The following is a 22,258-nucleotide window of genomic DNA, read 5'->3' on the forward strand; positions in this document are numbered from 1 at the left end:
CTGTACCTCCCCCTTACTTAACCTAACCACATTGAGATAATAATCTGCCCCTTTGTTTTTGCTGCCAAAGTGGATAACCTCACATTTATCTATATTACACTGCATCTGCCACGCATCTGCCCATTCACTCAACCTGTCCAGGTCACCCTGCAACCTCCTAACACTCACTCAACCTGTCCAGGTCACCCTGCAACCTCCATCCTCTAACACCCTCTTCACAGTTCACACTGCCACCAAGCTTTGTGTCATCCGCGAACTTGCTATTGTTGCTCCTAATTCCCTCTTCCAAATCATCATTTAGAACATGGACGGGAAAGGAATGGAGGGTTATGGTCTGAGTGCAGGTAGATGGGACTAGGTGAGAGTAAGTGTTCGGCACGGACTAGAAGGGCCAAGATGGCCTGTTTCCGTGCTGTAATTGTTATGTGGTTATATATGGTTAATATATATGGTAAACAGTTGCGGCCCCAACACTGAGCCTTGCAGCACTCCACTTGCTACTGCCTGCCATTCTGAAAAGGACCTGTTCACTCCTACTCTTTGCTTCCTGTCTGCAAACCAATTTTCTATCCATGTCAACACCCCAATACCATGTGCTCTAATTTTAGTCACCAGTCTCCCGTGCAGAACCTTATCAAAGGCTTTCTGAAAGTCTAGATACACTACATCCACTGGTACCCCTTCATCCATTTTACTTGTCACATCCTCAAAAAATTCCAGAAGATTAGTCAAGCATGATTTCCCTTTCATAAATCCATGCTGAATTGGACTAATCCTTTTACTGCTATCCAAATGCCCCATTATTACCTCTTTAATAATTGACTCCAGCATCTTTTCCACCACCGAAGCTAACTGGCCTGTAATTCCCCGTTTTCTCTCTCGCTCCTTTCTTGAAAAGTGGGATAACATTAGCCATCCTCCAATCCACAGGACCTGATCCTGAATCTATTGAACATTGGAAAATGATCATCAATGCGTCCACTATTTCTAGAGCCACCTCCCTGAGGACCCTGGGATGCAGACCATCAGGCCCAGGGGATTTATCATCTTTCAGTCCCATTAGCCTACCCAATACTATTTCTCGCCAAATGAAAATTTATTTCAGTTCCTCTACCCCATTAGATCCTCTGTCCTCCAGTACATCTGGGAGATTGTTTGTGTCTTCCTTAGTGAAGACAGATCCGAAGTACCTGCTCAACTCTTCTGCCATTTCCTTGTTACCCATAATAATAGTCATAATAATATGTTCCTGGAATAGGTGCAGAGACATCAGTAATGATAACAAAATGCATATTTAAAAGTTTATTTTAAAAATCGCCATTAAAGTACACACAAAAAAAAACATTTTCAGCTTTTACTTCCAAAAGATAAGGCAAAGAAATCAAAGCTTACTTAAATTACACAATAGATTATTCGAGTTGCAGCAATCCCTCTTGAATCACTGTTCCTGTTCATTCATGGACCATGTACTCCTCTGTTTACTGTCAATTTGATATTCCACAGGTAACCCTGCATCATAACATTGTGTTCCCAATCTCACACTGTCAATGCTAAAGTGTAGTCTTCTAATGGGCCACTTAGCGACTGTCATAGTCGTAGCAGGTCGCCGAAAAAACAACGGCTGGGCCCCCCCCCCCCCCCAATGACAATGTCCACAACAACCTACCACCTAGTCGACGGCAAGCTACCGACAACCGGCGGCCTATTAGGACGTCCACCTACGACCACATCTACGACAACCTACGTCCACCCGCGACAAGCTACGACCCTGTCGGCGACAACCGAAGACATCTTAAGACAATTCAGTCGCCGGTACCTGTCGCCGGTTGACGTAGGTTGACGTAGGTAGTCGCCAATGGAATTCACCGAAGTCAGCACCAGCGACAACCTACGCCATCCTGGCGACAACCTACGACAGCACCTACATCAGGCGATGTCAAGCTACGCTCATTGGCGTCAAGCCCACTGTCACCGAAAAGTTCAAAATCCAGCGGTGACCAGAAAAACGCTACGATTCTTTGGGCGACTGAGGAGACTTCTCACGACCATACAGGCGACACCCCGGCGACCATGTGGCCTCAGCCTAGTCGTCTGTAGTCGCCTAGAAAATCGACTAAATGGGACAAGCCCATAACTCACAGTTCTAAATGCCCTTTTACTGGCAGAGAAAGAACATGGCCATAAGGACAGGGAATTAAAACGTGGAACTGAAACAAATCACATAGCCATATGTTGTCTTACAGCGTGGAAACAGGCCCTTCGGCCCAACTTGCCCACACGGACCAAAATGCTCCATCTACACTAGTTCCACCTACTTGCATTTAGCCCATATCCTTCTAAACCTGTCCTATCCATGTACCGGTCTAAATGTTTCTTCATTGTACCTGCCTTAACTACCTCCTCTGGCAGCTCATACCATACACCAACCACCCTTTGCTTGAAAAGGTTCTTAAATCTCAGATTCTTAAATCTTTTCCCCCTCACCTTAAACCTATGTCCTCTGGTTCTCGATTCCCGTACTCTGAGCAAGGGACTCTATGATCTCCACATGATCTATTGCTCTTATGATTTTGTACACCTCTATAAGATCACCCCCTCATCATCCTGTGCTCCAAGCAAGAGAATCCCAGCCTCCTCAACCTCTCACTATGGCCCAGACAATCGGCCCTTCGAGCAGTGCTGGCTCAAAGGGCCGAACGGCCTATTCCTGCATCCATTGTCTATTGTCAAGCTGGAACATCCTCGTAAATCTTCATTGCACCCTTTCCAGCATGACAACAACATTCCTATAACATGGTGTCCAAAACTGAACACAATACTCTAAATGCAGGCTCATTATCATCTTAGACAAGACAATAGGTGCAGGAGTAGGCCATTCGGCCCTTCGAGCCAGCACCGCCATTCAATGTGATCATGGCTGATCATCCCCAATCAGTACCCCGTTCCTGCCTTCTCCCCATATCCCCTGACTCCGCTATTTTTAAGAGCCCTATCTAACTCGCCCTTGAAAGCATCCAGAGAACCTGCCTCCACTGCCCTCTGAGGCAGAGAATTCCACAGTCTTATACAATTGTAACATGACCTCCCAACTTCTATATTCAATATAGACACAAAAACCTGGAGTAACTCAGCAGGACAGGCAGCATCTCTGGAGAGAAGGAATGGGTGACGTTTCGGGGCGACTCTGACTGAGGAAGGCCAATGTGTCCTTTTGACCACATTATCTACCTGTGGCGGCACTTTCAACAAACTGTGTATCTGATCATATGATCAGCGTCATATCCTGAGAAACATAGAAAATAAGTGCAGGTGTAGGCCATTCGTTCCTTCGAGCCAGCAACACCATTCAATATGATCATGGCTGATCATCCAAAAACAGTACCCCGTTCCTGTTTTCTCCCCATATACATTGATTCCGTTAGCCCTAAGAGCTAAATCTAACTCTCTTGAAAACATCCAGTGAATTGACTGACCTTCACTTCCTTCTGTGGCTGAGAATTCCACAGATTCACAACTCCCTGGGTGAAAAAGTTTTTCTTCATCTCAGTCCTAAATGGCCTACCCCCTTATTCTTAAACTGTGACCCCTGGTTCTGGGTTACCTCAACATCGGGAACATTTTTCCTGCATCTAGCCTGTCCAATTCCTTAAGAATTTTATGTTTCTATAAGAATCTCTCTCATCCTTCTAAATTCGAGTGAATACAAGCCCAGTCGACCCATTCTTTGAATTAGTTTATTTGGAGATACTGCTTGGAAACAGGACATTCGGCTCACGGATTCCACGCCAGCCATTCATCCCCTTCACATCATTCTATCCTACACACGAGAGGACAATTTTACAGACGCCAATTAACCTACAAACCTGCACGTCTTTGGGATGCGGGAGGAAACCAGAGCACCCGGAGGAAACCAATGTAATTTATTGCCAAAGAAGGCTGTGGAGGCCGTCAATGGATATGTTTAAGGTGGAGATTGATAGATTCTCTCAGTACGGGTGTCGGGGGTTATGGGGTGAAGGCAAGAGAATGGGTTTCAGAGGGAGAGACAGATCAGCCATGATTGAATGGCGGAGTAGACATGATTGTCCGAATAGCCGAATTCTGCTCCTAACACATATGAACTTATGAGAACCCACGCAGTCACAGGCAGAACGTACAGACTCCATACAGACAGCACCTGTAGTCAGGATCGAACCTGGGTCTCTAGCGCTGTATTTTCACCATGTTGAAATTCTTTCGGCGACAGTGGTGACCATTTTTGCTGTCCTAGGTTGGCGTAGGTGTTGTAGGTTGTCGCCAGGTGTCGTAGGTGAATTCCATTAAAACAAGTCCCTGGCAGTCGCCTAAAGATTTGCCTAAGTGGGACAGGCCAATTAGGCAGCAACGTAACGCTGTGCCACCGTGCCGCACTCAACTAAAAATAACTCAATTGAAGGATTGGTTTGGATGGATATGGGCCAAACGCAGGCAGGTGGGACGTGTAGATGGGGCATGTTGGCCAGTGTGGGCAAGTTGAGCCGAAGGGCCTGTTTCCACACTGTATGACTCAACGTTCAACCAAATTGTAGCTGTGGGAAGCCAGTAAGCTAAACAATAGAAACTAAGAATGCATAAACGAGAATCGTATTATGTACAATCAATACCCTGATAACCAATCTCAGACACGTGCAAATAAAAATAAACAAATTATTACCAGTATGTTCTCCAACATAAAGAGCAAAGTGGAAATTCAAAAGTCAAAACAGGACTCTAAATAAATTGACACGGAATAAAATGATTTCTGTAGAACATGAGTAACTTTGGTTAAAAAAAAAGTTTTGAATAAAATGGCTCTCTTTTGTCGATTTGTTTGCTTGCTCTTTGGGTGGTGAGCGACATGGACGGTTTCTGCTGGGGCTACAGTTATCGCTTTGTTTATTGTCACCTGTACCGAGGTACAGAGAAAAGCTTTTTTGTTGGGTGCTAACCAGCCAGCGGAAAGGCATGTATAAGATCATGAGAAGACTCGATCGGGTAAACGCGCAGAGTCTGTTACCCAGAGTCGAGGATCAGAGGATATAGGTTTAAGATGACCGGGGAAAGATTTAACAGGAATTATAGAGGGGTAAATTTTTCACACAGAGGGTGGGGTGGGTGTATGGACGAGCTGATGGAGGAGGTAGTTGAGGCTGGGAGTATCCCATAGGACAGGTACATGGATAGTAGACAAAAATGCTGGAGAAACTCTGCGGGTGAGGCAACATCTATGGAGCTAGGCAACGTTTCCGGCCAAAATGTTGCCTATTTCCTTCGCTCCATCGATGCTGCCTCACCCACTGAGTTTCTCTAGCATTTTTGTCTACCTTCGATATTCCAGCATCTGCAGTTCCTTCTTAAACAGGTACATGGATAGGACAGGTTTGGAGGGACTTGGACCAAACGTGGGCAAATGGGACTAGTGCAGCTGGGACATGTTGGCCGGTGTGGGCACGTTGGGCTGAAGGGCCTGTTTCCACCGTGTATCACTCTATGGCTCTAATACATGATTACCATTGAGTCTTCCACAGTGTATAGATGTTGCTGCAGGAGTAGAGATTTAAGAGGGTGGAGCGATTGTAATGTGTGATTGTAGTTCGGCTTCTGCGGCTAGCACGATAGAGACATTGGGCGTGGAGGGCACGGGCTGGTAGGAGAGAAAACCGGAGTAATGCCTCCAGCGTCTTCAAGATTGGCTGCAGGAGGCATCGCTGGGACACAAAGAGGACTGGAGAGTGGAGGAGCGTCTCGGACTAGAGGTCACAGCTTCAGAATTAAAGGACTTCCTTTTGGAAGGAGATGAGGAGGAATTTCTTTAGTCAAAGGATGATGAATCTGTGGAATTCTTTGCCACAGAAGGCTGTGGAGGCCAAGTCAATGGATATTTTTAAGGCAGAGATAGATAGATTCTTGTGTTTAAGAAGGAACTGCAGATGCTGGAAAATCGAAGGTACACAAAAATGCTGGAGAAACTCAGCGGGTGCAGCAGCTTCTATGGAGCGAAAGAAATAGGCAACGTTTCGGGCCGAAACCCTTCTTCAGATAGATTCTTGATCAGTACGGGTGTCTGGAGTTGTAGGGAGCACGCAGGAGAATGAGAGATAGATCAACCATGATTGAGTGGCGGGGTAGACTCGATGGGCCGAATGGCCTAATTCTGCTCCTACCACTGATGTGACATTATGAGACAATAAATAACCATTGAACCAAACGGCCGCGTGGGTCGGCTGCCATCTCGTGATCACAAGGGTGTGCTTTCTTGGATCTTGTCCATGTGCCACCGTGCCACAGCCTTCAGCATGGGGCAGTTAGCGGAGCTGCCCACCGTAGTCCGTAATACCACGGTGCGTGGCAGGGGCTTTGCTGTCAGAAGGCGGTGCTGACCGCATTTCCCCGCCGTCCCGCCAGCTGCACAATTTCCTGAGGGTCTTTGTCCAGCTGCTCGTAGGCCAAGCGCCCGTCTTCACCTGGGAAACAACACGGAACGTGAGGATGGTTGGTCCGTTTAGTTTGAGCTTAGTTTAAAGTTTCAGTTTTAGTCTAGTTTGGAGGTTTAGGGAATTCCACACCGGCACTCCCAAGTCCCTTTGCTCCTCCGATTCTGGATCCTCTCCCCATTTAGAAAATAGTCCACGCACACCTGACTATGGGTGCTGTCTGTACGGTGTTTGTATGTTCTCCCTGTGACCTGCCTTGGTTTTCTCTGAGATCTTTGGTTTCCTCCCAGACTCCAAGGACATACAGGTTTGCAGGTGAATTGGCTTGGTATATATGTAAAAAAGGTCCCGAGCGTAGTATAGTTTAGTTTAGAGATACAGCGCGGATACAGGCCCTTCAGCCCACTGTGTCTGGACCCACCAGTGGACCCCGCACATTAACACCATCCCACACACACTAACGAACAATTTCACATTTACACCAAGCCAAATAACCTACAAACCTGTACGTCTTTGGAGTGTGGGAGGAAACTAAAGATCTCGGAGAAAACCCACGCAGGTCGCGGGGAGAACATGCAAACTCCGTACAGACAGCACCCGTAGTCGGGATCGAACCTGGGTCCCTGGCGCTGTGAGGCAGCAACTTTACCGCTGCACCACTGTGCCGCCCCTGGTCTGCTCTGCTATTCTATCATGGCTGATCTATTTTTCCCTCTCAATCCCATTCTCCTGCTTTCTCACCATAAACTATGACTCATTCTATACATTACAGACGGCAGGTGCAGAGTGACTGCATTTTAACTGAGAAAGGAGATAACGTACCCAGTGGAAGGCCAGGACTCTTCACCCCAAAACTGACACCCTTACTAATCAAGAATCTGTCAATCTCCGCCCTTAAATTCACCACTAACTTGGCCTCCACAGCCGTCTGTGGCAAATTAATTCCACAGATTCACCACCCTCTGACTAAAGAAATTCCTCCTCACCTCCTTCCTGAAGATACATCCTTTTATTCTGAGATTTCACAGTGGAGCAGCCAAAATGAGTAGGGAGGAACCGCAGATGCTGCTTAACACCGAAGATAGACACAAAATGCTGCAGTAACTCAGCGGGACAGGCAGCATTGCTGGAGAGGAGGAATGCTTGACGTTTCGGGTCATTCTGAAGAAGGGTCTCGACCAGAAATGTCACTCGTTCCTTAATGCCAGAGATACTGCCTGTCGCATTGAGTTACTCCAGCATTTTGTGTCTTTTTGCAGTTTAAACCAGTTCCTTGCAGTTCCTTCCTACTTGGGGGTCAGGCAGGGTCCATTTTAGATTAAACAGGCCCTTCGGCCCATCAAGTCCGCTCCTCGTGGAGAGACTATACTCACCAAGAGAGAGGAGTGATTCAGTGGCTGCTTGTCGTAGGACATCTTTTTCCGACCGGCACAGACCCACCAGAACGTCGATACTTTCATAAGCCTGGTGAGCAGAGTGGAATCCATTGCGTTAATCAAATATGCATTCGACAACATTCAGCAACCGTGGGAAGCATTTTATCGGGACGCATCACAGCTTGGTTTGGGAACAGCTCCATCCAAGACCGCAAGAAATTGCAGAGCGTTTTGGACGCAGCTCAGACCATCACACCATGGCAAGAGTTTGTCCGTTCTCCCTGTGACCATGTGGGTTTTCTCCAGATGCTCCGGTTTCCACCCACACTCCAAAGGTGTGCAGGTTTGTAGGCCAATTAGCTTCTGTAAATTGTTCCCAGTGTGTAGGAGTATAGAACTAGTGTACGGGTGATCGCTGGTCGGCGCGGACTGAGTGGGCCGAAAGGCCTGTTTTCACTCTCCCTCTAAACTAATAGGATCTTAGGCTGCAGTCCTGACATAGAGCACTAGATGGAGCCATTCACCAAGTGTAATAGTCAAGTCAAGTCAAGTCAAGTCACTTTTATTTATATAGCACATTTAAAAAACAACTCTTGTTGGCCAAGGTGCTTTACATTGGTATAAGAATAGTATAACAAACAACAGTGGTTCATAGATTAAATACAAACATCACTACATACATAAAGCCCTCGCTCAGAGGACGTCAAGAAAGGCTTGGGAGTAGAGATGAGTTTTCAGTCTCGACTTAAAGGAGTTGATGGAGGGAGCAGTTCTGATGGGAAGAGGGATGCTGTTCCACAGTCTAGGAGCTGCAACCGCAAAGGCGCGGTTGCCCCTGAGCTTATGCGTAGTCCGCGGGATGTCAGTAACCCCAAGTCGGCCGATCTGAGGGACCTGGAGGTGGTGTGGTGGGTAAGCAGACTTTTGATGTAGGTGGGGGCAAGCCCGTTAAGGGCTTTGTAAACATATAGGAAGAACTTGAAATTTATTCGGAACTGCACAGGGAGCCAGTGGAGAGAGGCCAGGTTCGGGGTGATGTGGTCCCTTTTTCGGGTGCCCGTCAGGAGTCTTGCTGTGGCGTTTTGGACCCGTTGCAGATGGGACAGGGATGATTGGCTGATACCAGTGTAAAGGGAGTTGCAGTAATTGAGGCGGGAGGAGATAAATGAGTGGATGATCTTTTCGAGGTCAACAAATTGGAGGAATGGTTTTATTTTAGCAATCGTCCGAAGCTGGAAGAAGCTAGCTTTTACCACAGCATTGACTTGTTTGTCAAATTTCAATGCTGAGTCAAATATCACGCCAAGGTTTTTGAGGTGAGGTTTGAGTAATGGGGTAAGGCTTCCAAGGCTGCCTGCTATAATTTTGATTAAGTCTGAGGGGCCGAGAAGGATGACCTCAGACTTACTCTCGTTTAGTTGGAGGAAGTTCTGGGCCATCCAACACTTTATGTCCTCGAGGCAGCGGATAAGGTTAAGCAGATTTGATTGGTTTTTGGGCTTCAGGGGGAGATAGAGTTGCGTATCGTCTGCGTAGCAATGGAAGGAAATGCCGTGCCTTTCAATGACTTGGCCTAAGGGGAGCATATACAGGGAGAAGAGAATGGGGCCAAGGATGGAACCTTGTGGAGCCCCGCAGCAAAGGCTAGCTGAGGAGAAAGAGTTGCCTATGTTTGTAGAGAAACTCCTACCTTTGAGGTAGGAAATGAACCAGCTCAGGGCAGTGCCATCAATACCAACCCTGTACCGGAGACGGTCAATTAGGATGGCGTGGTCGACTGTATCAAATGCTGCACTGAGGTCGAGAAGGATCAGGATTGCACAGTCGCCGGAGTCAACGGTGAGTAGTAGGTCGTTATGTACCTTCAAAAAGGCAGACTCTGTGCTGTGGTGGGCCCTGAAGCCTGAAACAGTGATGGGCCTGTCCCACTTAGGTGATTTTTAGGCGACTGCCGGCAACTGTCATAGTCGTAGCAGGTCGCCGAAAAACCGGCAACTGGACTAATGGGCCTGTCCCATTTAGGCAATTTTTTAGGCTACTGCCGGCGACCACGACAATGGAATTCACCGGTCAGCACCGACGTCAACCTACATAACCTGGCGACAACCTACGCCATCTTGGCGACAACCTACGACAGCATCTACGTCAAGCTACGCTCATTGGCGTCAAACCCACGGTCGCCACTGTTGATTAAACATTTTCAGCGTTGAAAATCCAATGGCGACCAGAAAGATGCTACGTCTCTTTGGGCAACTGAGGAGACGACTCACGACCATATAGGCGGCGAACACCGGCGACCATGTGGCGATGGCCTAGTCGCCTGTAATCACCTAAAAAATAGCCTATGTGCTATCCTCAAGCTTGATGCATCTCATCCCATTTCATAACCTACAAGTTATATTGACTTGGAGTGTTTAGTTTAGTTTAGTTTAGAGTTACAATGCGGAAAAAGGTCCTTCGGCTCACTGAGTCCCTCCCGACCAGTAATCCCAGCACACTAACACTATCCTACACACACTGGGGACAATTTACATTTTATACCAAGCCAATTGACCTACAAACCTGTACGTCTTTGGAATGTGGGAGGAAACTGGCGATCTTGTACAAAAACCCACGCAGGTCACGGGGAGAACGTACAAACTCTGTGCAGACAGCACCCGTAGTGGGGATCGAGCCCGGGTCTCTGGCGCTGTGAGCGCTGTAAGTCACGACTCTACCGCTGCGCCACCGTGACGGTGCTTGATTACCTTCTACCGCACGGGATCAGGGTGGGGAAGGTGGAAGGGAGAACAGTTCCATTATTGTGCATTAAAGAGAGGCAGTACTTACGTTGATGCATTTCAGGGCTGCACAAGCCGCTCTCTGGAGCTTGACGTTGGGTTCGAGGACTGCCTTGGTGTAATACAGCAATGCCTGGGGAAGGAAGATAATGGTCATTCAGATGGGACCCAGGGTTTGGTTTGGGTTGCAAAGCGAACATACCTGTTCTTGAATAAGCTCTGAACTACATTGACTTGAACATAGAAACATAGAAACATAGAAATTAGGTGCAGGAGTAGGCCATTCGGCCCTTCGAGCCTGCACCGCCATTCAATATGATCATGGCTGATCATCCAACTCAGTATCCCGTACCTGTCTTCTCTCCATACCCCCTGATCCCCTTGGCCACAAGGGCCACATCTAACTCCCTCTTAAATATAGCCAATGAACTGGCCTCAACTACCCTCTGTGGCAGAGAGTTCCAGAGATTCGCCACTCTCTGTGTGAAAAAAGTTCTTCTCATCTCGGTTTTAAAGGATTTCCCCCTTATCCTTAAGCTGTGACCCCTTGTCCTGGACTTCCCCAACATCGGGAACAATATTCCTGCATCTAGCCAGTCCAACTCCTTAAGAATTTTGTAAGTTTCTATAAGATCCCCTCTCAATCTCCTAAATTCTAGAGAGTATAAACCAAGTCTATCCAGTCTTTCTTCATAAGACAGTCCTGACATCCCAGGAATCAGTCTGGTGAACCGTCTCTGCACTCCCTCTATGGCAATAATGTCCTTCCTCAGATTTGGAGACCAAAACTGTACGCAATACTCCAGGTGTGGTCTCACCAAGACCCTGTACAACTGCAGTAGAACCTCCCTGCTCCTATATTGAAGCTGTTACTTAGATCCTGATGATGGTTCTGAGTATGTCATAAGGTTGTATATGATAAGAGTAGAATTAGGCCCTCTTGTCCTGGACTCTCCCACTTGTGGAAACATCCTCTCCACATCCACTCTATCCAGGCTTTTCACTATTCGGTAAGTTTCAATGAGGTCCCAAGAGAAAGGAGTAGAATTAGGCAATTCGGCCCATCGAGTCTACTCCGCCATTCAATCATGGCTGATCTCTGCCTCCTAAGATGTGGAGTGGATGTTTCCGTTGTAGTAGAGGCTCGGACTAGAGGTCATAGCCTCAGAATTAAAGGGCCATTCTTTTAGGAAGGAGATGAGAAGAAATGTCACAGACGAAGGTGACGATATGGACACAACGAGCATTTTCTCTTGTTTATTCTATTGTTTACAGTGCACTATGTTTACATATTCTTAGTTATTTTTAAGCTGTTGCTTAGGTCCTGATGATGGTTCTGAGTATGTCATAAGGTCATATGTGAAAGGAGTACAATTAGCCCTCTAGTCTAAGACTGCTGCAAGTAAGAATTTCGTTGTTCTATCTGGGACACATGACAATAAAACACTCTTGACTCTTGACTTGACCTGAGAGAATTATACACAAAATCTGAACAAATCCTACAGATCCCCACTTCTGTCAGTATTTGCCTTCAGTGGGAGACAGGCCCTTCAGCCCACCGAGTCTACGCCGACAAGCAGTTTTGGGCCCCCTATCTGAGGAAGGACGTGCTGGCTCTGGAGAGGGTCCAGAGGAGTTTTACAAGAATAATCCCAGGAATGAGTGGGTTAACAAATGATGAGCGTTTGACAGCACTGGGACTCTACTCGCTGGAGTTTAGAAGGTTGAGGGGGTCCTCATTGAAACTTACAGAATAATGAAAGGCCTGGATAGAGTGGATGTGGAGAGGATGTTTCCACCAGTGGGAGAGTCTTTGACTAGAGGGCTAATTCTACTCCTTTCACATATGACTTTATGACATACTCAGAACCATCATCAAGACCTAAGCAACAGCTTAAAAATAACTAAGAATTTCAACAAAGAGCAATAGAAACAAGGTAATGCAGATGCTGGTTAAGACACAAAAGGACAGAGTGCTGGAGTAACTCAGGATTTCTGGAGAACATGGATAGTGGGAGAGTCTAGGACCAGAGGCCGTAGCCTCAGAATAAAATGACGTTCCTTTAGGAAGGAAGATGAGGAGGAATTTCTTTAGTCAGAGGGTGGTGAATCTGAGGAATTAATTGCCACAGAAGGCTGTGGAGGCCAAGTAAATGGGTATTTTTAAGGCAGAGATTCTTGATTAGTATGGATATCAAGGGTTATATATAGATTGGGTGAATCAAATTGGCAGGGGTGCCGAGGAAGAGGATTTCTAGGAATGCATGCGGGATAGTTTTCTAAACCAACATATAGTGGAACCAACGAGAGTGCAGGCTATTCTAGACTGGGTATTGAGTAATGAGGAAGGGTTAGCTAGCAGTCTTGTTGTGCGTGGCCCCTTGGGCAAGAGTGACCATAATATGGTTGAGTTCTTCATTAAGATGGAGAGGGACATAGTTAATTCAGACCAAAGGGTTCTGAACATGAAGAAAGGTAATTTTGAGGGTATGAGACGTGAATTGGCCAAGATAGATTGGCAATTGATTCTTAAAGGGTTGGCGGTGGATATGCAATGGAAGGCATTTAAAAACAATTGTTCATCCCAGTTTGGAAAAATAATAAATCAGGGAAGGTAGTGCATTCGTGCATAACAAGGAAAATCAGAGACGTAAAAGCAGCCTACCAAAGGACTGGGAGAAATTCAGAGACCAGCAGAGGAGGACAAAGGGCTTAATTAGGAAAGGAAAATTAGATTATAAAAGAAAACTGGCAGGGAACATAAAAACTGACTGCAAAAGTTTTTATAGATATGTGAAAAGAAAGAGATTAGTTAAAACAAATGTAGGTCCCTTGCAGTCAGAAACAGGTGAGTTGATCATGGGGAACAAGGATATGGCGGACCAATTGAATAACTACTTTGGTTCCGTCTTCACTAAGGAAGACATAAATAATCTGCCGGAAATAGCAGGGGACCGCGGGTCAAAGGAGTTGGAGGAATTGAGTGAAATCCAGGTTAGCCGGGAAGTGGTGTTGGGTAAATTGAATGGATTAAAGGCTGATAAATCCCCAGGGCCAGATAGGCTGCATCCCAGAGTACTTAAGGAAGTAGCTCCAGAAATAGTGGAGAACCAGTGGATGTGGTGTATCTGGACTTCCAGAAGGCTTTCGACAAGGTCCCACATAAGAGATTAGTATACAAACTTAAAGCACACGGCATTGGGGGTTCAGTATTGATGTGGATAGAGAACTGGCTGGCAAACAGGAAGCAAAGAGTAGGAGTAAACGGGTCCTTTTCACAATGGCAGGCAGTGACTAGTGGGGTACCGCAAGGCTCAGTGCTGGGACCCCAGCTATTTACAATATATATTAATGATCTGGATGAGGGAATTGAAGGCAATATCTCCAAGTTTGCGGATGACACTAAGCTGGGGGGCAGTGTTAGCTGTGAGGAGGATGCTAGGAGACTGCAAGGTGACTTGGATAGGTTGGGTGAGTGGGCAAATGCAAAGCAGATGCAGTATAATGTGGATAAAGGTGAGGTTATGCACTTTGGTGCCAAGGACAGGAAAGTAGACTATTATCTGAATGGCAGCCGATTAGGAAAAGGGGAGATGCAACGAGACCTGGGTGTCATGGTACACCAGTCATTGAAAGTAGGCATGCAGGTGTAGCAGGCAGTGAAGAAAGCGAATGGTATGTTAACATTCACAGCAAAAGGATTTGAGTATAGGAGCAGGGAGGTTCTACTGTAGTTGTACAGGGCCTTGGTGAGACCACACCTGGAGTATTGCGTACAGATTTGGTCTCCTAATCTGAGGAAAGACATTCTTCCATAGAGGGAGTACAGAGAAGGTTCACCAGACTGATTCCTGGGATGTCAGAACTTTCATATGAAGAAAGACTGGATAGACTCGGCTTGTACTCGCTGGAATTTAGAAGATTGAGGGGGCATCTTATAGAAACTTACAAAATTCTTAAGGGGTTGGACAGGCTAGATGCAGGAAGATTGTTCCCGATGTTGGGGAAGTCCAGAACAAGTGGTTACAGTTTAAGGATGAGGGGGAAGTCTTTTAGGACCAAGATGAGAACATTTTTTTTCACACAGTGAGTGGTGAATCTGTGGAATTCTCTGCCACAGAAAATAGTTGAGGCCAGTTCATTGTCTATTTTTAAGAGGGAGTTAGATGTGGCCCTTGTGGCTAAAGGGATCAGGGGATATGGAGAGAAGGCAGGTACAGGATACTGGATACTGAGTTGGATGTTCAGCCATGATCATATTGAATGGCAGTGCAGGCTCGAAAGGCCGAATGGCCTACTCCTGAACCTAATTTCTATGTTTCTATGTTATGGGGAGAAGGCAGGAGAATGAGGTTGAGAGGGAAAGATAGATCAGTCATGATTGAACGGTGGAGTAGACGTGATGGGCTGAAAGGCCTAATTCTTCTCCTATCACTTGTGAACCCCGCACACTAGCACTATCCTACACACTAGCACCAATTTTCAATCTACAGATGCCATTTAACCTACAAAACCTGCACGTCTTTTGAGTGTGGGACCAAACTGAAGCACCCGGAGAAAATCCACGCAGGTCACGGGGAGAACGTGCAAGCCTGATCAGACAGAAGAGGGGAGCAGAAACGAGGGTCTGGTGAGATGAAAGCGAGGACAGGCACCACGGCCAACTTCATGGATATTTTTAAGGCATAAATTACTAGATTCCTGATCAGGATGGATGTCGGGGTTTACGGGGAGAAGGTTGAAGAACGGGGTTAAGAGGGAACGATAGATCAGCCATGATTGAATGGTGGAGTGGACGGGTGGATGGAGTGGAGTGGCGATCACGGTGGCGCAGCGGTAGAGTTGCTGCCTTACAGCGAATGCAACGCTGTTGACCCAGGTTCGATCCCGACTACGGGTGCTGTCTGTACGGAATTTGTAGGTTCTCCAAGTGACCTGCGTGGGTTTCCTCCCACACTCCAAAGACGTACAGGTTTGTAGGTTATGGCCGAATGGCCTATTTCTGCTCAGAAAACCTATGAACTGGACGACACAGAAAATGAAATATCTCTCAACAACACAGGTGAATTTGTACTTTTTCTCTGAAGGTGTTGTCCATTGAAGCTGTGGTCAGGTAGGAGGAGGTGGCTTGCACCAGCTCACTGCTGGCTTCCAGCAGAAGGAAAGCTATCATCTTCAACGTCTCCTCCAGGGGATGGAGACTCCGGGCTGGCTGCGCTTCCAACATTTCCAATTTCTCTTTCGGACGCATGGACCGAAGCGACTGCTCCAATGACACTAGGATGGAGGACAAAGAAACATGTGTCACTCGCTTCACCACGGCTCAAAGGCTCAAGACACAACCATTGGTGTAGTAGGAAGTGACTCCAGATGTTGGTTTACACCGAAGGTAGACACAAAATGCTGGAGTAACTCAGCGGGACACCCAGCGGAGCGAGATGTTCATCGGGGAATGTTGCCGACTGGCCCGCTCCAGACTGCAGGAGCACATGCTGAGGGACGCACTGAAGCTCGGTGCAGCCAACGCCAAGGCTCGGTGGGGGAGGACCACAGTCTAGGGTCCTTCCGCTACTGGGCATGGGGGGGCAGGGTGTGGTGGAGACGCCCCCCCAAAATAAGGGAAAGGATTCCACGCAAGTGGGCCACATGAGTGGCAAGGGTGGGGGGTAAATTTGTGTAATCTGTGTAAGCAGTATTAAATGTGTGTATAGCCTTAGAGAATGTGCTCAGACCATGGAGTTTTGTAAAGATCATGTATTGTATATATTTATCTCTCGAATAAAGTATATTTTGAAATTTAAAAAAAAAACTCAGCGGGACAGGCAGCATCTCTGGAGAAAAGGAATGGGTGGCGTTTCGGGTCCAGACCCTTCTTCGGATTGAGTTAGGGGAGAGGGAAACGAGAGATATAGAAGGTACATAGAATGAATGAACACAACACTCAATTCCTTCTTCTTATTGTGTAGGAAGGAACTGCAAATGCTGCTTTACACCGAAGACAGGCACAAAATGCTGGACAGGCAGCATCTCTGGAGAGAAAGGAATGGGTGGCGTTTCAGATCGAGACCCTTCTTGAGTCACTGTACAAATGCAGTATGAACTCCTTGCTCCTAAACTCAAATCCTCTCGCAATGAAAGCCAACATGGCAGCATCTTTCTTCACTGCCCGCTGTACCTGCATACTTACTTTTTTTTTTAAACCTCAGTGATCTATTCTACATTTTCCTTGATCCCCGTCTCTTTTGATGTATTATTTTCACACCTTGCCCTTTCATAGAAACATAGAAACATAGAAAATAGTTGCAGGAGTAGGCCATTCGGCCCTTCGAACCTGCACCGCCATTCAATATGATCATGGCTGATCATCCAACTCAGTATCCTGTACCTGCCTTCTCTCCATACCCCCTGATCCCCTTAGCCACAAGGGCCACATCTAACTCCCTCTTAAATATAGCCAATGAACTGGCCTCAACTACATTCTGTGGCAGAGAATTCCAGAGATTCTGTGTGAAAAATGTTTTTCTCATCTCTGTCCTAAAAGATTTCCCCCTTATCCTTAAACTGTGACCCCTTGTTCTGGACTTCCCCAACATCGGGAACAATGTTCCTGTATCTAGCCTGTCCAACCCCTTAAGAATTTTGTAAGTTTCTATAAGATCCCCCCTCAATCTTCTAAATTCTAGCGAGTACAAGCCGAGTCTATCCAGTCTTTCTTCATATGAAAGTCCTGACATCCCAGGAATCAGTCTGGTGAACCTTCTCTGTACTCCCTCTATGGCAAGAATGTCTTTCCTCAGATTAGGAGACCAAAACTGTACGCAATACTCCAGGTGTGGTCTCACCAAGACCCTGTACAACTGCAGTAGAACCTCCCTGCTCCTATACTCAAATCCTTTTGCTATGAATGTTAACATACCATTCGCTTTCTTCACTGCCTGCTGCACCAGCATGCCTACTTTCAATGACTGGTGCACCATGACACCCAGGTCTCGTTGCATCTCCCCTTTTCCTAATCGGCCACCATTCAGATAATAATTTTTACCTCTGTGTCTCCCTCTCCCCTGGCGCTCAGTCTGAGGAAGGGTCTCGACCCGAAACGTCACCCATTCCTTCTCTCCAGAGCCGCTGAGTTACTCCAGCAGTTTGTGTCCATTTATTGACTTGGCCTCCACAGCCTTCTGTGACTCGGTCATAGTTGATAAGTTAGTTCATGGACTATGTTGCTGACTGAAACAACAAATTATCTCTTACCTTCATTTGCCAGCCGTGCGAGGTGACTTCCCAGGTCTGATGTGTCGAGGCAGGTCAAGAAGTTGGAGAATTGCCAGATGGTTATCACCTCGTCTACAGTGGGACTGGGGAACAGCTCTGGTTTATCCAACATCTGATTCATGGCTATTTGAAAGACTGGGTAACAGAAACTTTAAAAAATCAGCACGACTCAAGAGTGTTTTATTGTCCTATGTCCTGAAACGGAACAATGAAATTCTTACTTGCAGCAGCACAACCCGTACTAATCAAGAATCTGTCTATCTCTGCCTTATTTTGAAATAAAAAAATCTCTGCCTTAAAAATATCCACTGACTTGGCCTCCACACCCTTCTGTGGCAATTAATTCCACAGATTCACCACCCGCTGACTAAAGAACTTCCTCCTCATCTCCTTCCTAAAGCTACGCCCTTTTATTCTGAGGCTGTGCCCTCCGGACCAAGACTCTCCCACTAGTGGAATCATCCTCTCCACATCCTCTCTTTCCAAGCCTCACACTTTTCAATCGGGTTCACTCCATCCTTCATAAGTTTATATACTCTCTGAGTAGAATTAAACCAATCGTCCCATCAAGTCTACTCCGCCATTCGATCATGGCTGATCTATCTCTCCCCATTCTCCTGCCATTTCCTCATAACCCCTGATGCCCGTATTTAAACACTCGTGTTTTATTGTCACGTGTCCTGAAACGGAACAACAAAATTCTTGCTTGCAGCAGCACAACAGAATATGTAAACATAATAATTGAGGACTGATCTTATAGAGGTGTTTAAAATTATAAGAGGAATAGATCAGGTAGACGCGCAGAGTCTTTTGCCCAGATTAGGAAAATCGAGAATAAGAGGACATAGATTTAAGGTGAAGGGGAAAAGATTTTACAGGAATCTGAGGGGAAACTTTTCCACACAAAGGGTGGTGGGTGCACGGAATGAGCTGCCGGAGGAGGTGCATAGATACATAGAAAATAGGTGCAGGAGTTGGCCATTTGGCCCTTCGAGCCTGCATCGCCATTCAATATGGTCACGTGAAAAGGTGGTTGAGGCAGGTACCATTGCAATGTTTTATTTATTTATTTGTTTGTTTTATTTTATTAGAAGCAATGTACATACATCTTAATCATAATATGCAACATACTACATTTCTTGTACAACTTTTTTTTTAAACTTGAACCTATAATCCTGTAATAGAAAAAGAGAAAAGAAAAAAGAGAAAGAAGAAAAGAGTGAGGATAGTAGTGGAGTGTGGTCCGCAGTAGTTGGCGTTAAGTGAATGATAATGGTTAAGTAGATTGCGTGCTTGAAGATATGAAAAGAAAAGAAGAAAAAAAATGCCCCACAGAAAAGGGGGGCCTTAAGAAAAGAAAAAGAAAATAGGTAAGGAATCTAAAAAAGGTAAGGCTAAGCAAGAAGGAAAGGGAATGTGCCTAATTCCTAATGATTCACACCCATCACCTAGTTCTAAAAGAGTTACTTTCCAGGGTTGTGTTGCACCATATTACACCTGTAACAAATCAATGAAAGGTGACCATATTCTTAAGAATTGCTCTTGTTTTCCTGCTAGAACAAGTCTCATTTCCTCAAGGTAGTATTTCCATTGCAGTGTTTGAGAAACATTTGGACAAGTGCATTATAAGGACAGATTTAGAAGGATATGGGTCATAGGCAGGCAGGAACTAACATAGATGGGGCATGTTGGCAGGTGTGGCAAGATGGGCCGAAGGGCCTGTTTCCATATTGTACGTCTCCATGGGTTTAACTTTATACTCTGAGAGTATACCCGGCAGTGTATACCTGTCTCGCGATGACTTGGACTTGTCTCGTCCACACTTTGGCCAAAATGGCTGCTGAGTTGCTCCGCCAGTCTGTGCGCGGGCACATAAAATGCACTCCCGGTGGTGGAGCTCCCTAACCAGCTGGACTGCAACGCCTGGTGTTTCTGTAGCAGCGCGGGAACTGGAAGTAGAGGGGTAAATAATACAGGTCAGTATAAAAAAAATCTGGGATCCAAGATGGCGCCCAACCCAGGTGACTCTTTGTGCGCTGGTCATTGAAGTGGATCTGCAATCACACGTTACAATCGCTCCACTCTTTCAAGTAGACACAAAATGCTGGAGTAACTCTGCGGAACAGGCAGCATCACTGGAGAGAAGGAATGGGTGATGTTTCGGGTCGAGACCCTTCTTCAGCTCCACTCTTTTAAATCCGTACTCCTGCACTACGGATAGCTCGATTGCCCAGACCATCACACAAACCAACCTCCCTCCCATTGTCTGAATCAAGATCAGTATGAAGAATAGACAATAGGTGCAGGAGTAGGCCATTCGGCCCTTCGAGCCAGCACTGCCATTCAATGTAATCATGGATGATCATCCCCAATCAGTACCTCGTTCCTGCCTTCTTCCCATATCTCCTGAAGGGTCTCGACCCGAGACGTCAGCCATTTCCTCCTCTCCAGAGATGCTGCCTGCCCCTGCTGAGTTACTCCAGCATTTTGTATTTACCTCCCTTCTATTGACTCCATCTACACCTCACGCTGCCTTGGCAAGGCCAGCAGCATAATCAAGGATGACTCGCACCCTGGCTATTCCCGCTTCTCCCCTCTCCCATCGGGCAAGAAGTGTGAAAACGCACACCTCCAGATTCAGGGACAGTTTCTTCCCAGCTGTTATCAGGCAACTGAATCATCCTACCACAAACAGAGCAGTCCTGAACTACTATCTATCTCATTGGTGACCCTCGGACTATCCTTGATTGGACTTTGCTGACTTTACCTTGCACTGAATGTTATTCTCTTTATCATGTATCTATAACTGTAAATGGCTCGATTGTAATCATGTATTGTCTTTCCGCTGACTCGTTAGCGCGCAACAAAAGCTTTTCACTGTGCCTCGGTACACGTGACAATAAACTGAACTGAACTAAAATGGAAAGGAAAAAAAGGGTAGTCATAATACTTTGGAGTAATCAGCGGGTCAGGCAGCATCTCTGGAGAACATGGATAGGTGACGTTTCACAGAGTGCTGGAGTAACTCAGCGGGTCAGGCAGCATCTGTGGAGAACATGGATAGGTGACCCTCAAGTCCCAGCAACATCTTTGCGTCTTCTCTGCATTCTTTCCAACCTGTAATGACAACCTTCCTACAGCATGTTGACCAAAACTGAACGCAGTACTCCAAGTGTACTGAAGGTGGCACAGCGGTAGAGTCGCTGCCTTACAGCGCCAGAGACCCAGGTTCGATCACGACTACGGGTGCTGTCTGTACGGAGTTTGTACGTTCTCCCCGTGACCTGCGTGGGTTTTCTCCCAGATCTTTGGTTTCCTCCCACACTCCAAAGACGTACGTGTTGTCGGTTAATTGGCTTGGTATAAATGTTAATTGTCTCTAGTGTGTGTAGTATAGCGTTAGTGTGCGGGGATCGCTGGTTGGCGCGGACTCGGTGGGCCGAAGGGCCTGTTTCAGCTCTGTATCTCTCAGCTAAACTGAGCTTTGTGTCTGAAACTCTCCAGTGTTCACGTGCGGCGTCAGGCCTGGATCGTTGCTGTGAAAAGATAAAGGGCCTGTCCCACTTAGGTGATATTTTCGAAGACTGCCGGTGACTGTCATAGTCATAGCAGGTTGCCGATAAAACGACAAATGAACCCCCCTACGGCAATGTCTACGGCAAGCTACTGACAACCGGTGACCCATTTGGACGTCCATCTATGACCACACCTACGATAACCTATGACCACACAGGCATCAACCTACGACAACCAGAGTCAACCTACATCCACCCGCGACAAGCTACGACAAGCAACGATCCTGTCGGTGACAATTGAAGACAATTCAGTCGCCGGTACCTGTTGCCGGTTGACGTAGGTTGACGTAGGTAGCCGCCAATGGAATTCACCGACAACCTATGACAGCAACCTATGACAGCACCACCCACAGTCGCCGAAAAGCTTTGAACATTTTGAAACCCAACAGCGACCAGAAAAACGTTACGACTCTTTAGGCGACTTGAGGAGACTACTCACGACCCGACAGGCGTCACCCCGGCAACAATGTGGCGACAGCCTAGTCGTCTGCAGTCGCCGAAAAAATCACCTAAGTGGGACAGGGGCTTAAGTCTGTTCGAAGGACTTTTTGTAACTTTGCCGGCACCAGTAACGTGGCGCCTCTTGTGTGCTGCTTCGGTGAGGACTGCTGTGTGATGTGACTGGGTTGTATGCCAAAACAAAGCATTTCACTGTACCTAGGTACATGTGGCAATAAAGTACCATTGATTCAGTGAATCATTGATAAGATCACCCCTCAACCTCATGTGCTCTAGTCCCAGCTTTCTCAACCTCTCCCGATACCTCAGCCCCTCTGAACCTGTCCCATCCATGTACCTATCAA

General features: G+C 46.7%; 1 protein-coding gene across 3 annotated transcripts in view; it reads right to left on the reverse strand.

Moving 5' to 3' along the window:
• Positions 1 to 5,147: 5,147 nt before the first annotated feature.
• The window catches only part of ripor2 (RHO family interacting cell polarization regulator 2), a 157,207-nt gene continuing 140,096 nt past the window's right edge, over positions 5,148 to 22,258 (reverse strand). For all 3 annotated transcript variants that reach the window (XM_055654291.1, XM_055654272.1, XM_055654281.1), the window contains 6 exons: positions 19,668 to 19,829; positions 17,860 to 18,015; positions 15,683 to 15,885; positions 10,658 to 10,741; positions 7,826 to 7,916; positions 5,148 to 6,482 (listed from right to left, as the gene is read on the reverse strand). In XM_055654291.1, coding sequence (XP_055510266.1) covers positions 6,382 to 6,482; positions 7,826 to 7,916; positions 10,658 to 10,741; positions 15,683 to 15,885; positions 17,860 to 18,015; positions 19,668 to 19,829 — 797 coding nt within the window. In that variant the 3' untranslated portion in view covers positions 5,148 to 6,381. The remainder of the gene's footprint in view (positions 6,483 to 7,825; positions 7,917 to 10,657; positions 10,742 to 15,682; positions 15,886 to 17,859; positions 18,016 to 19,667; positions 19,830 to 22,258) is intronic.

Source organism: Leucoraja erinacea, chromosome 2, assembly GCF_028641065.1.
Source record: "Leucoraja erinacea ecotype New England chromosome 2, Leri_hhj_1, whole genome shotgun sequence".
NCBI lineage: Eukaryota > Metazoa > Chordata > Chondrichthyes > Rajiformes > Rajidae > Leucoraja > Leucoraja erinaceus.